The sequence below is a fragment of the Onychomys torridus genome, chromosome 21 (assembly GCF_903995425.1).
Source record: "Onychomys torridus chromosome 21, mOncTor1.1, whole genome shotgun sequence".
In the NCBI taxonomy this organism is placed as follows: Eukaryota; Metazoa; Chordata; class Mammalia; order Rodentia; family Cricetidae; genus Onychomys; species Onychomys torridus.
Genome location: NC_050463.1, coordinates 19,133,441 through 19,151,429, shown reverse-complemented (window position 1 = coordinate 19,151,429; position 17,989 = coordinate 19,133,441). Strand labels below are relative to the sequence as shown.

General features: G+C 38.8%; 1 protein-coding gene across 7 annotated transcripts in view; it reads left to right on the top strand.

Annotated features, from left to right (window-relative positions):
* The window catches only part of Ppm1b (protein phosphatase, Mg2+/Mn2+ dependent 1B), a 75,763-nt gene that overhangs the window by 43,116 nt on the left and 14,658 nt on the right, over positions 1-17,989 (top strand). For 3 of the 7 annotated variants that reach the window (XM_036170662.1, XM_036170659.1, XM_036170660.1), the window contains exons 4-5: positions 221-332; positions 968-1,025. In XM_036170662.1, coding sequence (XP_036026555.1) covers positions 221-332; positions 968-1,025 — 170 coding nt within the window. Of the gene's footprint in view, positions 1-220; positions 333-967; positions 1,026-6,204; positions 6,845-9,810; positions 11,249-12,072; positions 13,824-17,989 lie in introns of those variants that run through there. The other 4 variants (XM_036170661.1, XM_036170657.1, XM_036170663.1 and 1 more) reach the window with 4 other exon arrangements.

Below are 17,989 nucleotides of genomic sequence, written 5' to 3'. Positions count from 1 at the left end.
TTCGAGACAGGCTTTCTCTCCTTAACAGCCCTGGCTGGCCCCTAACTCACAGAGATCTGCCTGCCTCTGCCTCCTGAGTGCTGGGATTAAAGGTGTACGCCACCACTGCCCAGCTGTTTTTCTTTACTTATTTTTTTTCTTTACTGCTTTCTTATGAAACTATGTTAGAGTGACCATGTTTGTGTCGATGACTTCTTATGTCCTGCTCCTAAACTTACAGAAATTATGGAGAAGTCTGAGGAGGAAGGAATGCCTGATCTTGCCCATGTCATGCGCATTTTGTCTGCAGAAAATATCCCAAATTTACCTCCTGGGGGAGGGCTCGCTGGCAAGTAAGTAGAACAAAAGAGCTAATTTTGAATTAATTTTAAATCAGTAATTAATCATTTGAGTAAAATAACAAAGCAGAAGTAGATCATTTATTTAAAGGTGATACACTTCATCTAAAAAGGTTGTATGCAGGGTGGGGTGTGGGCGATCATGCATGTATCATTACAGGCTTGGCGGAATTGGTTTTCTCCTGACATCATGTGAGTTCTAGATTTTGAACTCACATCATCAGGCTTGGTAGAGAACACTTTACCCACTGAGCCATCTCACCAGCCCAGGATTTTTTTTTTTTTTTTCTTTTTAAGAAATATATCCTTTGTAGATAAGTTTCTTGCTTAATAAGAACTAGTAGATTTTATAAGATCAAGAAATTATGAGTGGCTGGGTGGTGGTGGCACATGCCTTTAATCCCAGAGGCAGAGGCAGAGGCAGGTGGATCTCTGAGTTCAAGGCCAGCCTAATGTACAGAGAGTTCCGGGACAGTCAAGGCTACACAGAGAAACCCTGTCTCTTTGGTGGAGGGCAGTATATTTACAGTTCTCTGCAAATATTTAGTATGACAGTTCTTTCTGTAGTCAGGGCAACATATTTGGAATATGAGCTTAAAATTGTGCATAATAAAATTGTATCTTTTTAGGCGCAATGTTATTGAAGCTGTTTATAGTAGACTGAATCCACACAGAGACAGTGATGGGGTAAGTTGTAGTTTATTTTCTTAATGATTTAAAGTAGTTTTATAATATAAATACTAGATATGAATGATTCACATAGTGATGTCTGTGTAATAACTGACTCCTGTTTGCCATTTTAAGGAGTTACTTGAAGTTTTAGAAAATGTATTACAGACATCCAGTGCTGATTTATGGATAGCTTTCTGTTGTCACTTTACCTTTTCTGTTTGGGCTATCTCTGTTTTCTCCCTCTGCCTGCCTTTCTTCCTCTTCCTCATACCTTGATTTTGAGGCAAGGTTGTGCTTTAAATAAGTAATTTACCAGCAGCAGAGGTTAGTAAGTTACTCTCTTGGTGCTCCTGTGTACCCAGGTGAGGTTATTGAAGAGGTTTTGTCTAGTAGTGATGCGTTGTGGCTGTGTGAGTGAAGAGCTAAGCTGCATTCCTTTACCTCTTCCCCTGCTGGCTCTAGCAGTGATGAGCGGCACCTTGCCGCTTTGCATAGCTTTTCATACTCAGAGCAGAAGAGGACACTTTACCCTGCGTACACTTGGACTCAGTTTTAAAACTACTCAGACATAAATCTTTTATGGTAGGTTTTTCAAGTTTGGGGGTATCTGAAAATAAATGATGTATGTTTTAATATCCTTAAAGCTTTAAAGGAGCCATACTTGGTAATGAAATTCCTTGAGAAGAAATAGACTCACCTCCGTGTCTGCAGGCTCACTTCACTTGGTAGATACAGTTGCCAGTACATAGAAGGATTTTTGCTGTTCTCATTGCATTGCTTTTCTAGGATTCATTACTGCATAAATACCATCTCTTAATAAGTACAATACTAAGTGCAATATGATGCCTTGAATCCCAGCACTCCGGAGGCAGGCAGAGCTCTTGAGTTTGAGTCCAGCCAGAGGTACATCACATAGTGAGGCTCTGTATCCAAACGAAACCAAAACAAATAATAATAAAATATTTCACTATTAATGCAGTTTTAGCGGGTTGAATAAAAGTGACATTGCTTTTAACAATGCATACTTATTCTATTGTAGTGATTCTGAATCTTTCTTTTGTGGCTCGGTCCTACCTCAAAGTATTAAATAATTATATCCAAAACTTTGAGCCTTAATATGAAAATACAGATGTGAGGAATTCAGAGAAACTTCAGACAGATCTGTAAAGGATATTGACAACTTAAAGTTTGCTGTACATCTGAGAGGTGATAGCTATGTTGTAAATGCCACATGGTGTATCTACCACTGTCAGGAATAAGCCTTCAGAATGTAGTCAGTGACTGTTAGCCATGGGCATGCCCCCTTCCTCTGGTATTTCAGAGTGTAACTTCGGTGGGCAACCCTTAAAAAAAAAAAACAAAAAACTAGGAGCCGGGCGGTGGTGGCGCACGCCTTTAATCCCAGCACTCTGGAGGCAGAGCCAGGTGGATTTCTGTGAGTTCGAGGCCAGCCTGGTCTCCAAAGCGAGTTCCAGGACAGGCGCAAAACTACACAGAGAAACCCTGTCTCGAAAAACCAAAAAAAAAAAAAAAAATATATAGGATATCCTACTAAATTTCTGAATTCTTCAAGAAATCTTTTGCTTCTAACAAGAGTTGGAAAACGCTTACTATCTCTGCATTTCTTTTTAACATATACCAGAGGTGACTTGAATTTTTAAAGAGTAAATAATTATACATGATAGCTACTTCAAAGTTACTAAGTAGGCAACAGAAGCTTGAGATTGAGGGTAAATGTGTAAGTTGTAATACTTTTCTTAAGTAAGATTCTATATGGCTACATAATTATCTATGTATAAGCTTTCCATTGATCTTACCAAACTAAACTGCCAGTCAAACCTAGTGAATTGTGGAGGGAGAAGCATGATCCCATAAATATGTTCATGCTGTTTATCTTATACTTACACACATACAAGTAAATGAAAAAGGCATGTCATGTAGTTTGTAAAGAATGGTACAGTACAGAATTTGATAAGCTGGAGCTGTAACCCTGGAGGAGAGCATTTGCTTAGTACACATTAGGTTCAGAGTTCAGTCTCCAAAACCCAAATAGTTGAAGGGGGTATAAATATATATCCATTTGAAGAGACAAGATGAGAAAGGTGGCATTTCTTTCTTTCTTTCTTTCTTTCTTTCTTTCTTTCTTTCTTTTTTTTTTTTTTTTTGTTTTTCGAGACAGGGTTTCCCTGTGTAGCTTTGTGCCTTTCCTGGAACTCATTTGGTAGCCCAGGCTGGCCTCGAACTCAACAGAGATCCACCTGCCTCTGCCTCCCGAGTGCTGGGATTAAAGGTGTGCGCCACCACTGCCTGGCTGGAAGGTGGCATTTCTAATGGAGGAGAGAGGCAGGGTCAGAGTACAAGGTCTTTTTTTTGGGGGGGGGGGGACGACTGTGTGTGTGTCTGTGTAATCAGCTATAGCAGAGAACTATGGTGAGAAATAATAATGGAAATGGTTTCAGAGCCGTTGCCAAGAGAGTGGCCTTTTGAACTGGTGAGTGAAGAACCGTACTATTCATTAGGAGTCTTAAGAATGACAGACTGAAACCGTTACCTGTTAAACCTTCCATCCACCTGCTGGGATTGAATTAGGACCTTATACATGCTAGGCATGTGTTCTAACCCTGGCTCTATCCCTAGCCCATCTGTGACAGTTCTGTCATTTGAACATTCATAGTAGTAAACTGTAGATTGTAGAAGTCAAATAGCTGTGAAATAATTGTAGAGATCAAATAATTAGTCTAAACTCATTACTAGTAGATACTAGATTAACTTACTCTTCACTATAAAAACTGACTTTGCAGAGTAGAATCCTATCTTGAGTAGATGACCATACTCTTTCAAAATAGTCCACACCTATGTTGAGCAAGTAGCCACTGACAGAAATGTACTGGAAAACCAGAGAAGCAAAAGAACGATGAAAATCTAAATGTTTAATTACTCCTTAGTCCTGAAAGCAATGATTACAGTCAGCAGATAGGCACAGTTGTGTTTCATAACCACTTCTGGGACCTCCGCAAATACAGAAAGTGTCGATGGGAGACGGAGGAGCAAGGGTGTGGTAGAGCACAGAAGAGAGCGTTCTGAAGGACGTCAGAGTATAAGCTGCTTCATTTGCAGGAAGGCCTCAATGTAGCCCAGGTTGCCCTCACATGTTTAGTTGAGTCTACCCTTGCACTCCTGACCTTTCTACCTGCCCCCTTCATCTCCCAAACGCTACAACTATAGGCATGTACAACCATACCTTATTCTTAGATTTTTTTCTTATGTTCTATGTTCAAAGTAAAAAAAATTAAGATAATAAGTGTATGAAAATTGAGGCAGTAAGTGTATGTCCAAAAGTCCAGTTGGCTATCAGACAGAGATTTAATAATTTAAAGATATTCATAAAGCTTAAGGAAGGCATAAAGGGCTCTTAGGTTGTTTTCCTAACAGTGTTCTTTTTAGTTAAAATTTTAGGCATGTTCAGTCTTACTAGTGCACACACTAGTTCCTCACTGAAGAACAAGTCTGTGAGAAAAAGACTGTCATCCAGGGTTCACAATACCCAGACAGTTTTCACAGTCCATATGTGTACCTTCTTTATTAACAAATATCTCGGTGGTTTTCATCAGTTCCTTAAAGGAACCAGTACTCCCACTCCCAAGATAATTGCTAAAGGATTTTGCCATATACCATAGCATCTGGAAGTAAACCTACATTTTAGCATAAAATGTTCTTAAAGTAGCCAGGCCTGTGATTACACCCTTTCCCTTTTTCTAAAATATTGATTGTGAGTTCTGGGGCTTAGTCTGGTGTATTTTGACTAACTCCAGCATCCGCAGCAATCAGTAAAGAAAGCTCAGTACAAGCTTTTTGGGAGAGATGGATGTAGCTCCATGGTAGATGCAGACCCCTAAGCTCAGTCTTAATAAACAGCAGGAAAACTCCTTCTTAAGTAGGGCAGAGTCTTGTGCTTTTCTAAGAGTTGGTCTAGTGTTCTTTAAAATAACCTTAAAAAGGGAGTGTGCAGAAATGGTGTCATGAGTTTGCCACAAGAGTCTGAGAACCCAAGTGATCCATGGGCTGTACATTAAAAATGAGTGGAGATAGAGACCTGAGGATCCCTGGAGCTTGCTAGCCAGTCAGCTTCATGGTCACTGAGAGATGAAAAGGCATGCATATGCAGATGGAGGTCAGTGTCTAGTGTCTTCCTCAGTCACATGCATGCACAGATAAAAACAAACACGAAAACTATAAAATAGTGAGATATAGTAGGTGCAGGGTGGGTAGCTTAGTTGATAAATTGCTTGTCACAGAAGCATGAGGACCTGAGTTCAGCCCCCAGCTCCCGTGTAAAAATCCAGGCATGTGGTACTTGCTTGTATTCCCAGCACCGGGGAGCTGGAGATAAGATGGCTGGGGCTCCCTGGCCAACCAGCCTTGCATAATCGGTGAGCCTCCGGTCCAAGTAGCAGATACTTCTCCAATGAAGTGATAGCATCTGAGGAGTGACACACACCTACAACAAAAAAGATTGCTGGACTGGAGAGATAGTTCAGCTGTTGTAGGCGAGGCTCACACTTAGAAGGTCAGAGAGATTGCTAATTACATGATAGTCTGTATTTCCTGTGTATGGTGTGTGCTGTGTGTGCTTGTTACTGTGGGTGTGTGCAGTTAGGCGTGCATGTGTGTGCATGCTGCGGGTTAGGTAACTTTCCTCAGTTGCTCTCTACCTTTAGTTTTTGAGATATGAATCAGTGAGAATGTAGGCATGGAGAAGTCAGGACAACCTCAGATGTCCATTCTTGCCTTCCGTGTTGGAGACACGGTCTCTGTTTCTCTGCTGTGTCTGCCAGGCTAGGCGGCCTGTAAGTTCCTCCGTTCTCCTGGTTTGGCCTTCTCTCTCACTAGGTACACAGGTACTGCTATAGTCTTGTGCTTTGTGTGGTTTCTGGGGATCATGATTCAGGGTGGCAGGCTCTGCAGCAAGTGCCTTTACCTAACACTGAGCCATCTCTGCAGCCTGTTAGTTAATCTTTTCAGTGTGCTTAGCTTTCATTGCCCCATTTGCTCTTTACCCGACTTACTTAGGATCTTAGGGTCTTGTGTTTCTTGGTAAGAAAAGGGTGTTGGTGTGGGCGGTTGTGTATGAGCATGTTGTGTGTGTGGGATTCTAGAGGAGTCTGTCACTTCCCGCTTTATTCCTTTGAAACAGGGTGTCTTAATGAATCCAGCACTAGGTTGGCAGGTGGCAAGTCCCGTGTTCCTCCTGTCTCATAGCAGTGGCATGCACACCGCCATACCCGGCTCTTCTGTGGATACTGGGCTCTGAATTCAGGTCCTCAGGCTTGAGCTACTAGGCCCTCTCCAGTGCTGAGGATGTGTTTCTATATAAGTTATCTGATTGTTAAACTATGTTGTCTAAATGACACAGCAGTTAAGAGAAGTTAATTGTTGTCTCACTGCGTCTTCAATTTTTTTTGCATACCATAAAGTTTTTATGAAGATTTATTTACTCTTATGTATGTAAGTGTTTTGCTGTATGTATATTAAGTGCACCATGTAAATGCAGTGTCTGAGGACAGAAGAGAGGGTCAGAGCCTCTCTACAGATGGTTGCTAAGAACTTACTCCAGCCCTTTGCGGGAGCAGCAGTCACTTGTAACTGCTGAGACATCCCTTCAGATTCCTGTAACAGTTCTTTTTTTAAATCATGGCTGTTTCACCTGCATGTATGTCTTTGCCCACGTGCATGCCTGGCACCTGAGGAGACCAAAGAACACATTGGTTCTCCTGGGACTGGATACACATGGTTGTGAGCCACCATGTGGATGCTAGGAATTGAACCCAGTCCTTTGGAAGATCAGCCACTTCTCTTTAACTGCTGAGCTATCTCTTCAGCCTCTTGAACATCCATTCTAAATAAGTGTCTAGATACTTGGAACGTTTCTCGTGTAAAACTGGCAATTCATGGTAATGCCTTCGCTGGAGTGTTCAGATTGATGTTGACTATACTAGTCACAGATCTGAACTCTGCCCTTCATTAACACAAAGGGTAGATCTCTTCATTTATAGAGTGACAGAGTATTATTTCAGAGAGTGCCTGTGAAGACTGAATGACCTGTTTGTTCTTAGCACAGATGTTGGTTTTCCCTCCTGACTGGGGTGAAGGATATAGAAAAGAGTATGAAAAAAAGTGTGCATTCTAATTAGGAAGACTGGAAAGCCTGCAAGGTGGAGTTAATTATAATAGGTATGTTATAGGTGTACTGTATGAACTTTTTAAAGTTGAAGTGAAGAAAGCACAACCTAGATAATAGCTTCTTGTGACATGAACAAAAGCAGTGAGAGAGTTACGTAATAGTAGTTTGAGAGCTGTGCTTGCTGGGGAAGATGTTTTAGTTGCTCATCATCCATTCAGAACAGTGAAAAAATGCAATTTCCTATAAAGCTAAATGATTTTATTTGGTTAAATTTTTAAAATTTGGTCATCATTTTAGTGTAGTGACATTGTGATGCCAGACATTATAAATAGTCCCCCCCCCTTTTTTTTTAAATTTACTTGTTTGATTTAGTGAATTTTTACAAGATGAATGCTTCTTCCCCAGGCAGGGTTTGTGTAGGCCTTTAATTCCAATACTTGGAAGGCAGAGGCAGGTGGATCTCTGAGTTTGAGGCCACCCTGGTCTACAGACTGAGTTCCAAGACAGGGCTACACAGAGAAACCTTGTCTGGAAAAACTAAAAGAGAAAAAAGAAACATATTCTTACAAAGCTGCCACTCCTGTATCAGCAGACAGAGTATTTTCAGTATAAAGTATTTCCTATAACCCACCACAGTGGACTCCAGTCCAACTTGAAGTAGGTTTGAAAGCCATGACTGCATATCAGAGTTACAAAATAAATTATAAAATACCTAAAGCCTCTGAGCTTGGTATCTTCAAATACAGCTTTGTGTGTATGTAATTTAAAAGCTTCGTGAATGATTATACAATGAAACCAGGGTAGCTACTCTGCATGTATGTCAGTTGCCCATTCAAAATAGGCATTGGTGTTCTACAATTCATTTTGAAAAATAATAGGTAAGCCTTTTGTTTATTAGGGTTGCAGGGGGCTTTCACGAGGTCTTTATGAGGCACCATTAAATGGAACATTTCCTTTTTGAAGATTTGATTGAAGACTGACAGTGATTGGAAATGCAGTTACCTTGTTCAGTCATAGCCCTTCCTGAACATAGTCAGATGGGAAACCTGAGGGGAAAGGGAAAAAGTATATAAGAAAACCTTAGCAGAGAACTCATTCTGCAGAAATAGTTAATTTGACAGTTAATAATATGCTTGTAGGAAATAGGAAAATTGAAAGAAAGCATAACCCGCTACCAATTATCCTGTATCATTGTATCGTCATGTTTCTTTATCTTTCCAAGCACTTTAGGAACATCTTATTTTTATTTCATGTGAATGGGTGCTTTGCCTGCAGATAGGTCTTGGCATCACTTATGTTCCTGGTGCCCAAGAAGCCGAGGAGGGTTTTGGATCTCTTGGGACTGGAGTTACAGACAATTGTGAGCAGCCATATGGGTGCTGGGAATTGACCTGGGGCCTCTGGTCAAGCAGCTAGTGTTCTTAATCACTGAGCCATCTCTCTCACCTCTTTGCACTTTAAATATATAAAAATAAGCAATTCAAAAGCACATAAGGAATATACACATTCTTTGCTTTTTGCCATGAGACAATTTTTTAAGCACTCAGGTCCTTTCTCAATTCTCCTATGAACAGTACAGTTTTTATTATGTGGATTTATTAATGTTACATCTCCCAAGATAAGACTGTATCTTAAAGCCTCTATCAGTAACCTATTTTTTTTTAATTTGGTGGTGAAAACTTCCAAATAGTTTAAAAATTGAAATGACCGTGACTATTAAAGATTCCAGTTGTTCACATTTTGCTCTATGTGCTTTGTGTATCTTAATGTCTATGCATATGTACACTGTATATCCATCTTTTTGTGACTAGCCCTTTGAAAACAGTTAAAGATTATCATATCTAGGGAGATGAAATTCATAATGCCATGAAATGCCAAATTTAAACTTTTTTATTTGTTCCTGAAATAACTATTACTGTTTTCAATCAATCAAGTCATGACCATAATCAAGCTTGCATTGTTTTGTGCTTGACAATTTTGACAAGCTTCAACTAGCTTTCCTGTGGCCCAACCTATTTTCTGAATTTGCATGACTATTTTCTCGTGGTTCCACTAGCTTATTTTTCCATCCCTGTTTTCTGGTACATAGGGAGCCAGTGCTATTAGATTCCTATTGCACATTTTGGAAAGAATGCATGATATGACTCATTCATGATGGCATACATAAAGGGGGCATGTATGTAAGGCTTTCATTATGGTACGCATGAGGGGCACATTTGTAAGGTTGTCATGGTGCACATGGGGGCATGTCTGTATGTCTGTCATGGTGCACATGAGGGTGTCTGTATGTCTGTCATGGTGCACATGAGGTGTGTGGCTGTGGCTATCATGATGGTGCACATGAGGTATGTGGCTGTCAGTCCACGTTATCAGCTTCACTCACCAGCACAGTGACAAGGTCCTTTTCTGCTAAAAAGCTTAAGCCGACATAATTTTAAAAGCCCATGGAACTTCCAGTGTTTAGTGTTTAATGTATTTTATCTAGAGGTGGCTTTATTAAAATACTGTATTTTAAGGTAAAAATAAAAAATTTATTTTCAAAGGTTGTTAAATCTCTAAAAGAATCCAGTTTAGATTTTGTAGTGTTCATTTGTGTCTTTTCTCCTGCTCACCACTTAGCGGAAATGAAGAAACTAACATTCTGATGGCTGCTCTTCTGTCCTTTGCCTCACTTTAAAATGCTGCTTTCCCTTTGAACTAAATCATTGTAGCCAGCAATTTCTTTAACCTAAGTTATTTTAGGAAATGTCTGTGTAAGAATTCTAAAAGCAAAGTCCTTTTCAGATTAATCTTCAAATGGTAATTGGAATAAGACATAAATTAGTTCATGGTAATTGGCTAAAATAACTGGATGTTTAAGTTTTTATTAGTCTACACAGGTAAGAACAGATACTTAATGAAAATGTTTGCTTAACTATGTTGCTTATGGTAGAAAAAATAGTGCTTTGTGTGATGTGTTATGAAATACATGTGATATCCTAGTTTGTCTACTGACACTGGGGTCTTAAATCTTAAAAAAAGGCCTCCGATGAAGCAGAGGAAAGTGGATCACAGGGGAAATTGGTGGAAGCTCTCAGGCAAATGAGAATTAATCATAGGGGAAACTACCGACAACTTCTGGAGGAGATGCTGACTAGTTACAGGCTAGCTAAAGTAGAGGGAGAAGAGAGCCCGGCTGACCCAGCTGCTGCAGCTGCTTCTTCGAACAGTGATGCTGGCCACCCAGTGCCAATGCAGGAGAGACATACTGAATCAGAAAGTGGTCTTGCTGAATTAGACAGCTGTAATGAAGATGCAGGGACAGAGATGAGTGGTAAAAAAACATGACCTGTTGTGGGTAATATTTTTGTGATCTTGATTTGACAGTTTTTACTTAGGAAGTATAATGTGTGCATTTATATAACCATTTTGTTATTTGAAACTTGGAAAACTAGTTTTCTTATATTCCTATAGCCTTGTTTTTTTTTAAAGGCCTTTGCATACACCTTTATGATAGTTTAAAACTATTTATAGTATTTTGAATTTAATGAAGTTATATGTCATTTTACATTGTATGCCAGAAATAGGTTGCCATTATTAAAGTCAGTAGTTAATTCTTAATAGCTAGGATTAGAGATTACTGATTGGAAAGACAATTGTACATTGTGAAAAACTTGTTACTGTAGAATTACATTGCTTATTTTATATACTCATACATGCATAATTAGCTTCAGAATACATTTGTGTTTAGTTACTATTTTAGTTCTTCAAAGAATGGCTGCTGCAGGCCTATAACTTTTCTTCCAGAGTTGAACATTTGTGTGTTGTTTGATCTGTTTATATTTTACATCTCTGTAGTTTGATTTTCTTAGAAGTTGTTAAGATACTGGATGTGTGGTATTTTTCCTTTCTCTGTATTCTTTATGAAACATTTTTAAAAGAACTTTGTATTACTTATATAGTTTTCATTTGTATATTCTGTATAGCTTATTATACATATAAAATGTATGTCAACCAAGTGTTTAGAATGAAATTATCAGTGTTTGAGTCCAAATAAAGCATGTGATATGGAATAATCTATGCATGTTGTACTTTTTTTAGTTTTTGTTTATTTAACAATCAGGTTCGGGATATTGGAGAACTCATTTAAGTTCATTTATAGCTATTAAATTCAGCACACTTTGGCTTAGCTGTTTTTTTTTATAAACAAAAGAGGAAAACATTTGAGTTAAAAGAAATACATGTCTTGCTTGCTCAAGAGTAACTCGGTCCCGCTGCCTTTCTTGCCGCTCCTCTTCAGAGAGTTTGGCACACGTAGCTGTTGAAGAAAGCTGTCATCCCGTGAGCATTTCAAAGGTTGCCACATTTTCCAGTTTGATTATATAAGTATTCATCGGGCGTTAATTAACATAAGAATCCTAAGCTGTCTTAAGAATAGATTTGAATTTTGCCTTGGTTAAAATATATATTTTAAATAAAGGGTGCTATAAGTACTCAAAATGTTTTAAACAATTGTTTTCGGCTATACATTAACTTATTTTATATTCTATATTCTGTGTTTAAAGTTGCTTAATGTACCATAATTTAAAAGTTTGGAATCTTCGGATGTTGTAGCTGATGGTTTGACACATTTTTTTTCCCAAGCCAGAATATTTTTTAAAAGTATTTTGAGGAAAGGAAGGCTATCAGGTAGAGAGGGAGGGGGGAAATCCAACTGTTGTCTATATTAGATACACATGTATGCACACATCATACATTATACACACCTCTCTGTTCAAATGACCTTTTCAAACAAAGAAAGGAAGGTAATTTGTTCACCTAATTTGTTTTCTTTTGAAAGTCAATCCACCCCGAGTGGTACAGGTACATAATAACAATATTCTTCCTTTTCTCTTCTTGTAGGGCGCTGGAGATCTAGAAGACTCATGATAGCCTTATAAACCTTCTAAAATACTTTTCTGAAAATTGGGGGAAAACTTTTAATCACATTTTCTTCAATACAAGGGGAAATATTCTTGTGGATTCCCACTGTTTTGTGATATGAGCAGAAAACCATTAGCATTTCCCATCATTGGTTCACACTTGTATTTCCCGGTAATCGCCTCTCTAGCATTGCCTGGACTCTACAGTATTTTTACCAACCTCAGGCATCTGCCTACAACTGTATTGAATTTTTGGCCCTAAAAAAAAAATGGAATTATTTACCACAAATCAACAAATGTGCCTGAGGTGCATGGGAATATAGTTAGCGATACTCTGAAGATACATTATGGGTTTTGTTTTTGTTTTTTTTTTTAAAGCAAAACAAACACAACATATAAGCATGTAAGAGTAAAGAATTGTAAGAAAAGTTCCAGTTTTTCAGTTCACCAAGTTGGAAGCCTTTTGTAGTTATGTGGCTTGGAATTTCATTTGAGCAATTTACTATAGGATATGTATTTATTATTAATTGTTATTTAAATTTTTTCCAATTTCCTTGTATTACCAAACTGGGTTCTCCAGTAATGTTCACTTTGTAATGTTGCCTTGCTTCAAGATACGGTGTTTGGCAATAATATAAACCCCTACAATTTATGCATGTGTCTATTACATCCTTCAATTCTTACTAGATCTTTTGAAACCAAATGAATTAATTTATGGCTATTTATAATTTGCTTTGTCATCTTACTGCTTCAAGTTCTTTTAATTGATGAGATTTGCCTTTATAATGTAAATTGTGATTTTCTTTTTGTTTTATATGTAGGTTCCTATAGTTTTAATTTTTTAGCTTTTAAGATACAAGTTTTATGTAATTTGGTATAATTTTTAACTGTTTATGTTATTTTAAAAGCTCAGAATATCACATTGAAATACTATAAATACATTTTAAAGTATCTATTTTAGATCTAAGGAAATCTACAGAGATATTTTCATGGGTTCAGTAACCTTTCCTTTTATAACATTGGGCACGGTACAGAGTGGCTGTCACATAAGGTACTTAAATTAATTAGTTCTATTTTTACAATAACGTTAAATTCTTGGAATTTTTTCCTTAGTCTTGCATGTATGAAATTCAGTGCTGAACGTGAAGAGTAAATTATTTATGAGAAGAAGTTGCTGGAGTTGGGAGAAGCACTGAATCTATCCATTTGTACATGGTTTCCATGTTGTGGATGCTTTGTAAACATTTTCCTCGTGGTTTCAATTGTGTTTCAGCAGGTTGTAGTTGCCCTTGTGTGTAGTTAAAAAGGAGTCATCATCTGGTCCTGTGTGGAATGGAATTGATGGTATTTCTGTATTGTTTTCCTGAAGCTGTTTCTGGGAGCCCCACATTTGAATACAGACAGCTTTCCTGATCACTTGATTTATTGTGCACCTGATTTTTGCTCTAAAAGGAATTACTGCCACGATATATTTTATTTATTCTTTAGATTTTAGCCTTGTAAGTTAAAGTGCTTTACATGATGGTGTTAAAAACTACTTGTCCCTTTACTGGGGTTTGGGGGGTTAAAAGATGGGGAATGAAGAATGCAAAATGGTTTATTGTTTAACCTGACCACTCTGATCCGATCCTGTACTGATAGTACCTTTCCAGTATGGTATTGTGATGTTTCATACGATGCAGTGAACATAACCAACTTGTTACCTAATAAAGACTTGATTTTAAAACAATGTGACATACTACTCTTTGGTGTGATTTTCAAAAATAAAAGTGCAACTTTGGTTGTGGTTTTTAATATGTATCATTGGCATATTTGTGAAAATATTCATATGAACATAGATGAATGACATCGACCAGACCAGGCAGGGCAGTACTAGTTAACTTCTGTGCTCCAAACCACCTGTTAATGCCACTTGAGGAAAACAACTCTTGAGAGGTTAGTGGTCCTCATGTTAGAAATACTGTGTATCTATAACCCAGTGAGGGGAATCCATGTTTAATGGTTACTGTGTGAACTTTGTAGTCCAGTTGTTTGCAAAATTGGACCCATTTGTAATCTTAAATTTTAAATGGCACAAAACCCTTTTTGTTTTATGGATTCCATTGGTGTTTTCATATTGGAATTTTAAGCAGACATTTTTGTATGTAACTATAAAACCCCATGTTAGTAGAAATAACATTGGTTTATGAAAAATAACTTTCCAAATACAAACAAAGAAAGTGACATAAAATGTGGTGCCAGTTTTCACTTTTCATCATTGGACTGGGATCTTCCCTCTGCCTTTTGATGCCTTTTTCTTTTGTGTGCAGTCTGGCACATTGTGGCACTTGTTGAAATCTGGCCTTATGCAGATGCCTAGCTAGGACAGGGATTGTGAAGTTCAAAGCTAGCCTTTGAGAAGACTTCGTGTGCTGTTAATGTGAAGTCCTTTGGGTCTGTCTGTCGTTTTGGTCAGATTTCTACCTGTGCATGTTGGCCATTTTTGAAAATACTAGTTCACTGATTGAACATTTGTGTTACACAATAGTTAAATTTTACTTCCTAATCTAATTGATTTTTTAAAGAACATCTTAAGTATTGAGAAGCTATGGAGCTGATGGTTTTGGAAAGATTTTTCAGAATTTTAATTTTCTTTTGAAAGGTGAAATTTTATCATTGGCAACAAATACTGTCAGTTGTTTTCCTAGAGTGACATGCTTGATTCATTTATTGTGGAGGAAATGTCTCCTGAATAATCATAGCCTGTCAATCATTCTTTGACACTAACAATGCTTTTTTCATGAAAAGTGGCTAGCTCAGTGCACAGCTCAGATAATAGTCCCTGAGAACCAGTACTAACTGTTTCATCACAAGGGATTTTTAAAAAGATGTGCACTTAAGGATGGAAGTTACTTCATTTTGAGGTGATCTTGATAAATATAGCCTAGAGTGGCCTCAAATTTAGGATCCCCCAAGTTTGCTAGAGGCAGCTAAACAATGTTCAGTCAAAATTACATTGTGATTTATACATAAGCTGAAGAATCTCTAGTGTGCATTGTATTTAAAAGGTGATCATTAGCACCAGAATCTAAGTAATTGTATTTGTGTTTCTGCCCCCCCCCCCAACTCTGGGAGTATTTATTTGAGCCCAAAAGAAAAGACTAGGTAAGTGGTTTGGTTTGGTTTGTATTTATTTGCTCTTGTTCTGCTAGGAGTTGAACCCGTGGTCTTCAGTGTAACAGGAAGGAGTTGTGCTGTTTAGTTACAGTCTGGTTTTGTTGTCCCCATTCCCCCCCCCCTTTGGGTGAATTCTGTCAATGTGATCTAGATGTAAAGCTTAAACTCTCCTTAATGTGTTATCTATAAGCTGCTCTGTGCCCACTTGTTCCCAACTCCAGAGTGCTTCTGTTTTCTCCTGTTTGGGTCTCACTACATAGCTCTGGCTGCCCTCAGACTCAGAGGTCTGCCTTTTTCTGTCCCTTGAAAGGTGACTTAAAGGTAAATAAAGACTTACTAACTTTGAGAAGACGGAAATTGGGAAGTCAGTTGTTGTAAAGTAGTTGAGGCAGATGAAACTAAATGGTTCCTCTTACGAGAAAGGACTCTTGGAAAAAGCCCTTGCCTGAGTTGTGAGTGTTGTTGGCCACCTCTGTCTGGGGATCCATGGAAGTTGGGGAAAGAAAAGAGTTGTTTGGTTGGTTGGTTTGGTTTTTCTACACGGGCTTTCTCTGTGCAGCCCTGGCTGTCTTGGAACTCACTCTGTAGACCAGGCTGGCCTTGAACTCAGAGATCCATCCACCTGCCTCTGACTCCCTGAGTGCTGGGATTAAAGAAGTGCACCACTGTGCCTGGCAAAAGTGGGATTCTTAAAAGATCACCATTACTGTCACTGCTTGGCTTGGCAGCACACACTCGTGTTCAAGAGTCAGAGGCAAAAGGATCACACCGTGTTTTGTTTTGGGTGTATTATGGAGAGAAAATTGTGTTTCCTACCTTCAAGTTTAAACTGAACCTGTTAACATTTCTTCTATATCCTCTCTTCAAGAAAGAGTTGTTAAGTAGTAATAAAGACAGGCAGAGGATTCAGTTTTGTGACTGTACCATTCCAGTATTGGTTATTTGCAACATCTCAAGGTAGTACGTCAGCTGTCTTGCACACTGCTCTTGATGGTGCTTCTAGAAGGAAGGTGGCTGGATTGTGGAGCATTCCTATCTGAGTTGGTTGCTGCCAAGCATTATGCTCAAGATGCATGGATAGTACCACAGTCCCAGAATGTCTCCATCCCACCCCCTCCTCATCAGTACTCCATATTTCTACCTTGGGTTTTGTCAGGGAGGCCAGCAGTTCTCCAGTACCTCACACGAATCAGATTTCTCATTACATGTGAAAATGTCTAATGGCTGCCTGAGTTTCTTCTCTGAATTCAGTTCTCACATCTTTTGCACCATTGTTCTTTTGAGTCAGTCTCTTTCCCATTTGTCTCTTTCTTTTTTTTCTGGAGCTGAGGATCGAACCCAGGGCCTTGCACTTGCTAGGCAAGCACTCTTCCCATTTGTCTTTTTAACTTAGTTTCTGGTCTTTGTTCTGTGAGCTCAAACTCTCCCTGTCTTTGTAATTTTTGTCTCCTGGTAGCACATAGAGCCTCTTATTATTTAATTTTTCTTGATGGTTTCTGTGAAACCCCATATATAATCGCTAACTTTTTTTGTGCTTTTAGTTGCTTGCGTTTTTGTTGTTGAGACATACATACTTGACTTTGTGGAGTCCAGGCTGGCCTCAGCCTCCCAAGTGCCGGTGTACATGTTGACCAGCTGTTGAGTTTTTCTGTTTTGTTTTTCCTTTTGCTGCGTTTTAACGTGAAAGCTCTTAGAGATACCATCCGTGATGAGAGCAGGAGGGTAGCCAGCAGTCCTCGTGCAGGCTTGTTTGGAACCGGAAGTAAGCAGACTTCTCACCGTTGACAAGGTCCTTCACCACTGCTTAGCTCTTCCCATGTTTATTCAGATGCCACAAGGAGAAAGTGAGGGGACCCTCCTGGAGCTGTAGAGGAGACCTTAACAGCAGACAGGAAGAGGCCCTCTTCCTGCAGTTTGAAGTTTTTTCTTTCCGTGTGCGTCTCTAGATTTTTTAACCCATAGTTTTCACATAGCTGTGTGTCGACACCGTGCCTCTTGTCAAGTACTGGTTACCCAACTATGCTTGGCCCATTTCTACCACCTAGATCTTGTTGCCTTCTGTCTAAACTCATACAAATACCAGTTCCTGGTGGGCATGTATTGTCTTCATTTTACTTGAAATTAGTTCTCTTTAGTAAAAATGGAATTAATTTATATTCTCTCTTAATAAGTCCATTTTGGAATTTAAAATTTGGTACCTTCTCATGATAATTACTTTATTTCTGTTGTATATATGTTATTTGTGTGTCTCTGTGTGTAGGTAGGTATGCATGCCACAAAGTACACATGGAAATCTGGACAATGTGGGACTGAGTTACCTCCTTTTATGGTGTGGGTCCCAAGGACCACACTCATGTCAATCTTGAGGGCAGGTTTTTTCACCTGCTGACCTTTGTGCCACCCCCTATGATGTGTTTTTCAATTTGCTCTGCCCCACGGATCCCTTCTTTCCGATATGATGTAGGCCCAGTAATCATGCCATGTGTTACCACCTGGGGCAAAGGGAAAATTCAGTCGTAATAGTTACTCAAAGTTGGGATATTTATATGGTTTTGTATTTTGACATTTTTTAAGTTATTATGTATACAGTATTTTGTCTGCATGTATGCTGGCATGCCAAAAGAGGGGCATCTGATCCTATTATAGATGGTTGTGAGCCACCATGTGGGTGCTGGGAATTGAATTCAGGATCTCTGGAAGAGCAGCCAGTGCTCTTAACCTCTGACCCATCTCCAGCCTGT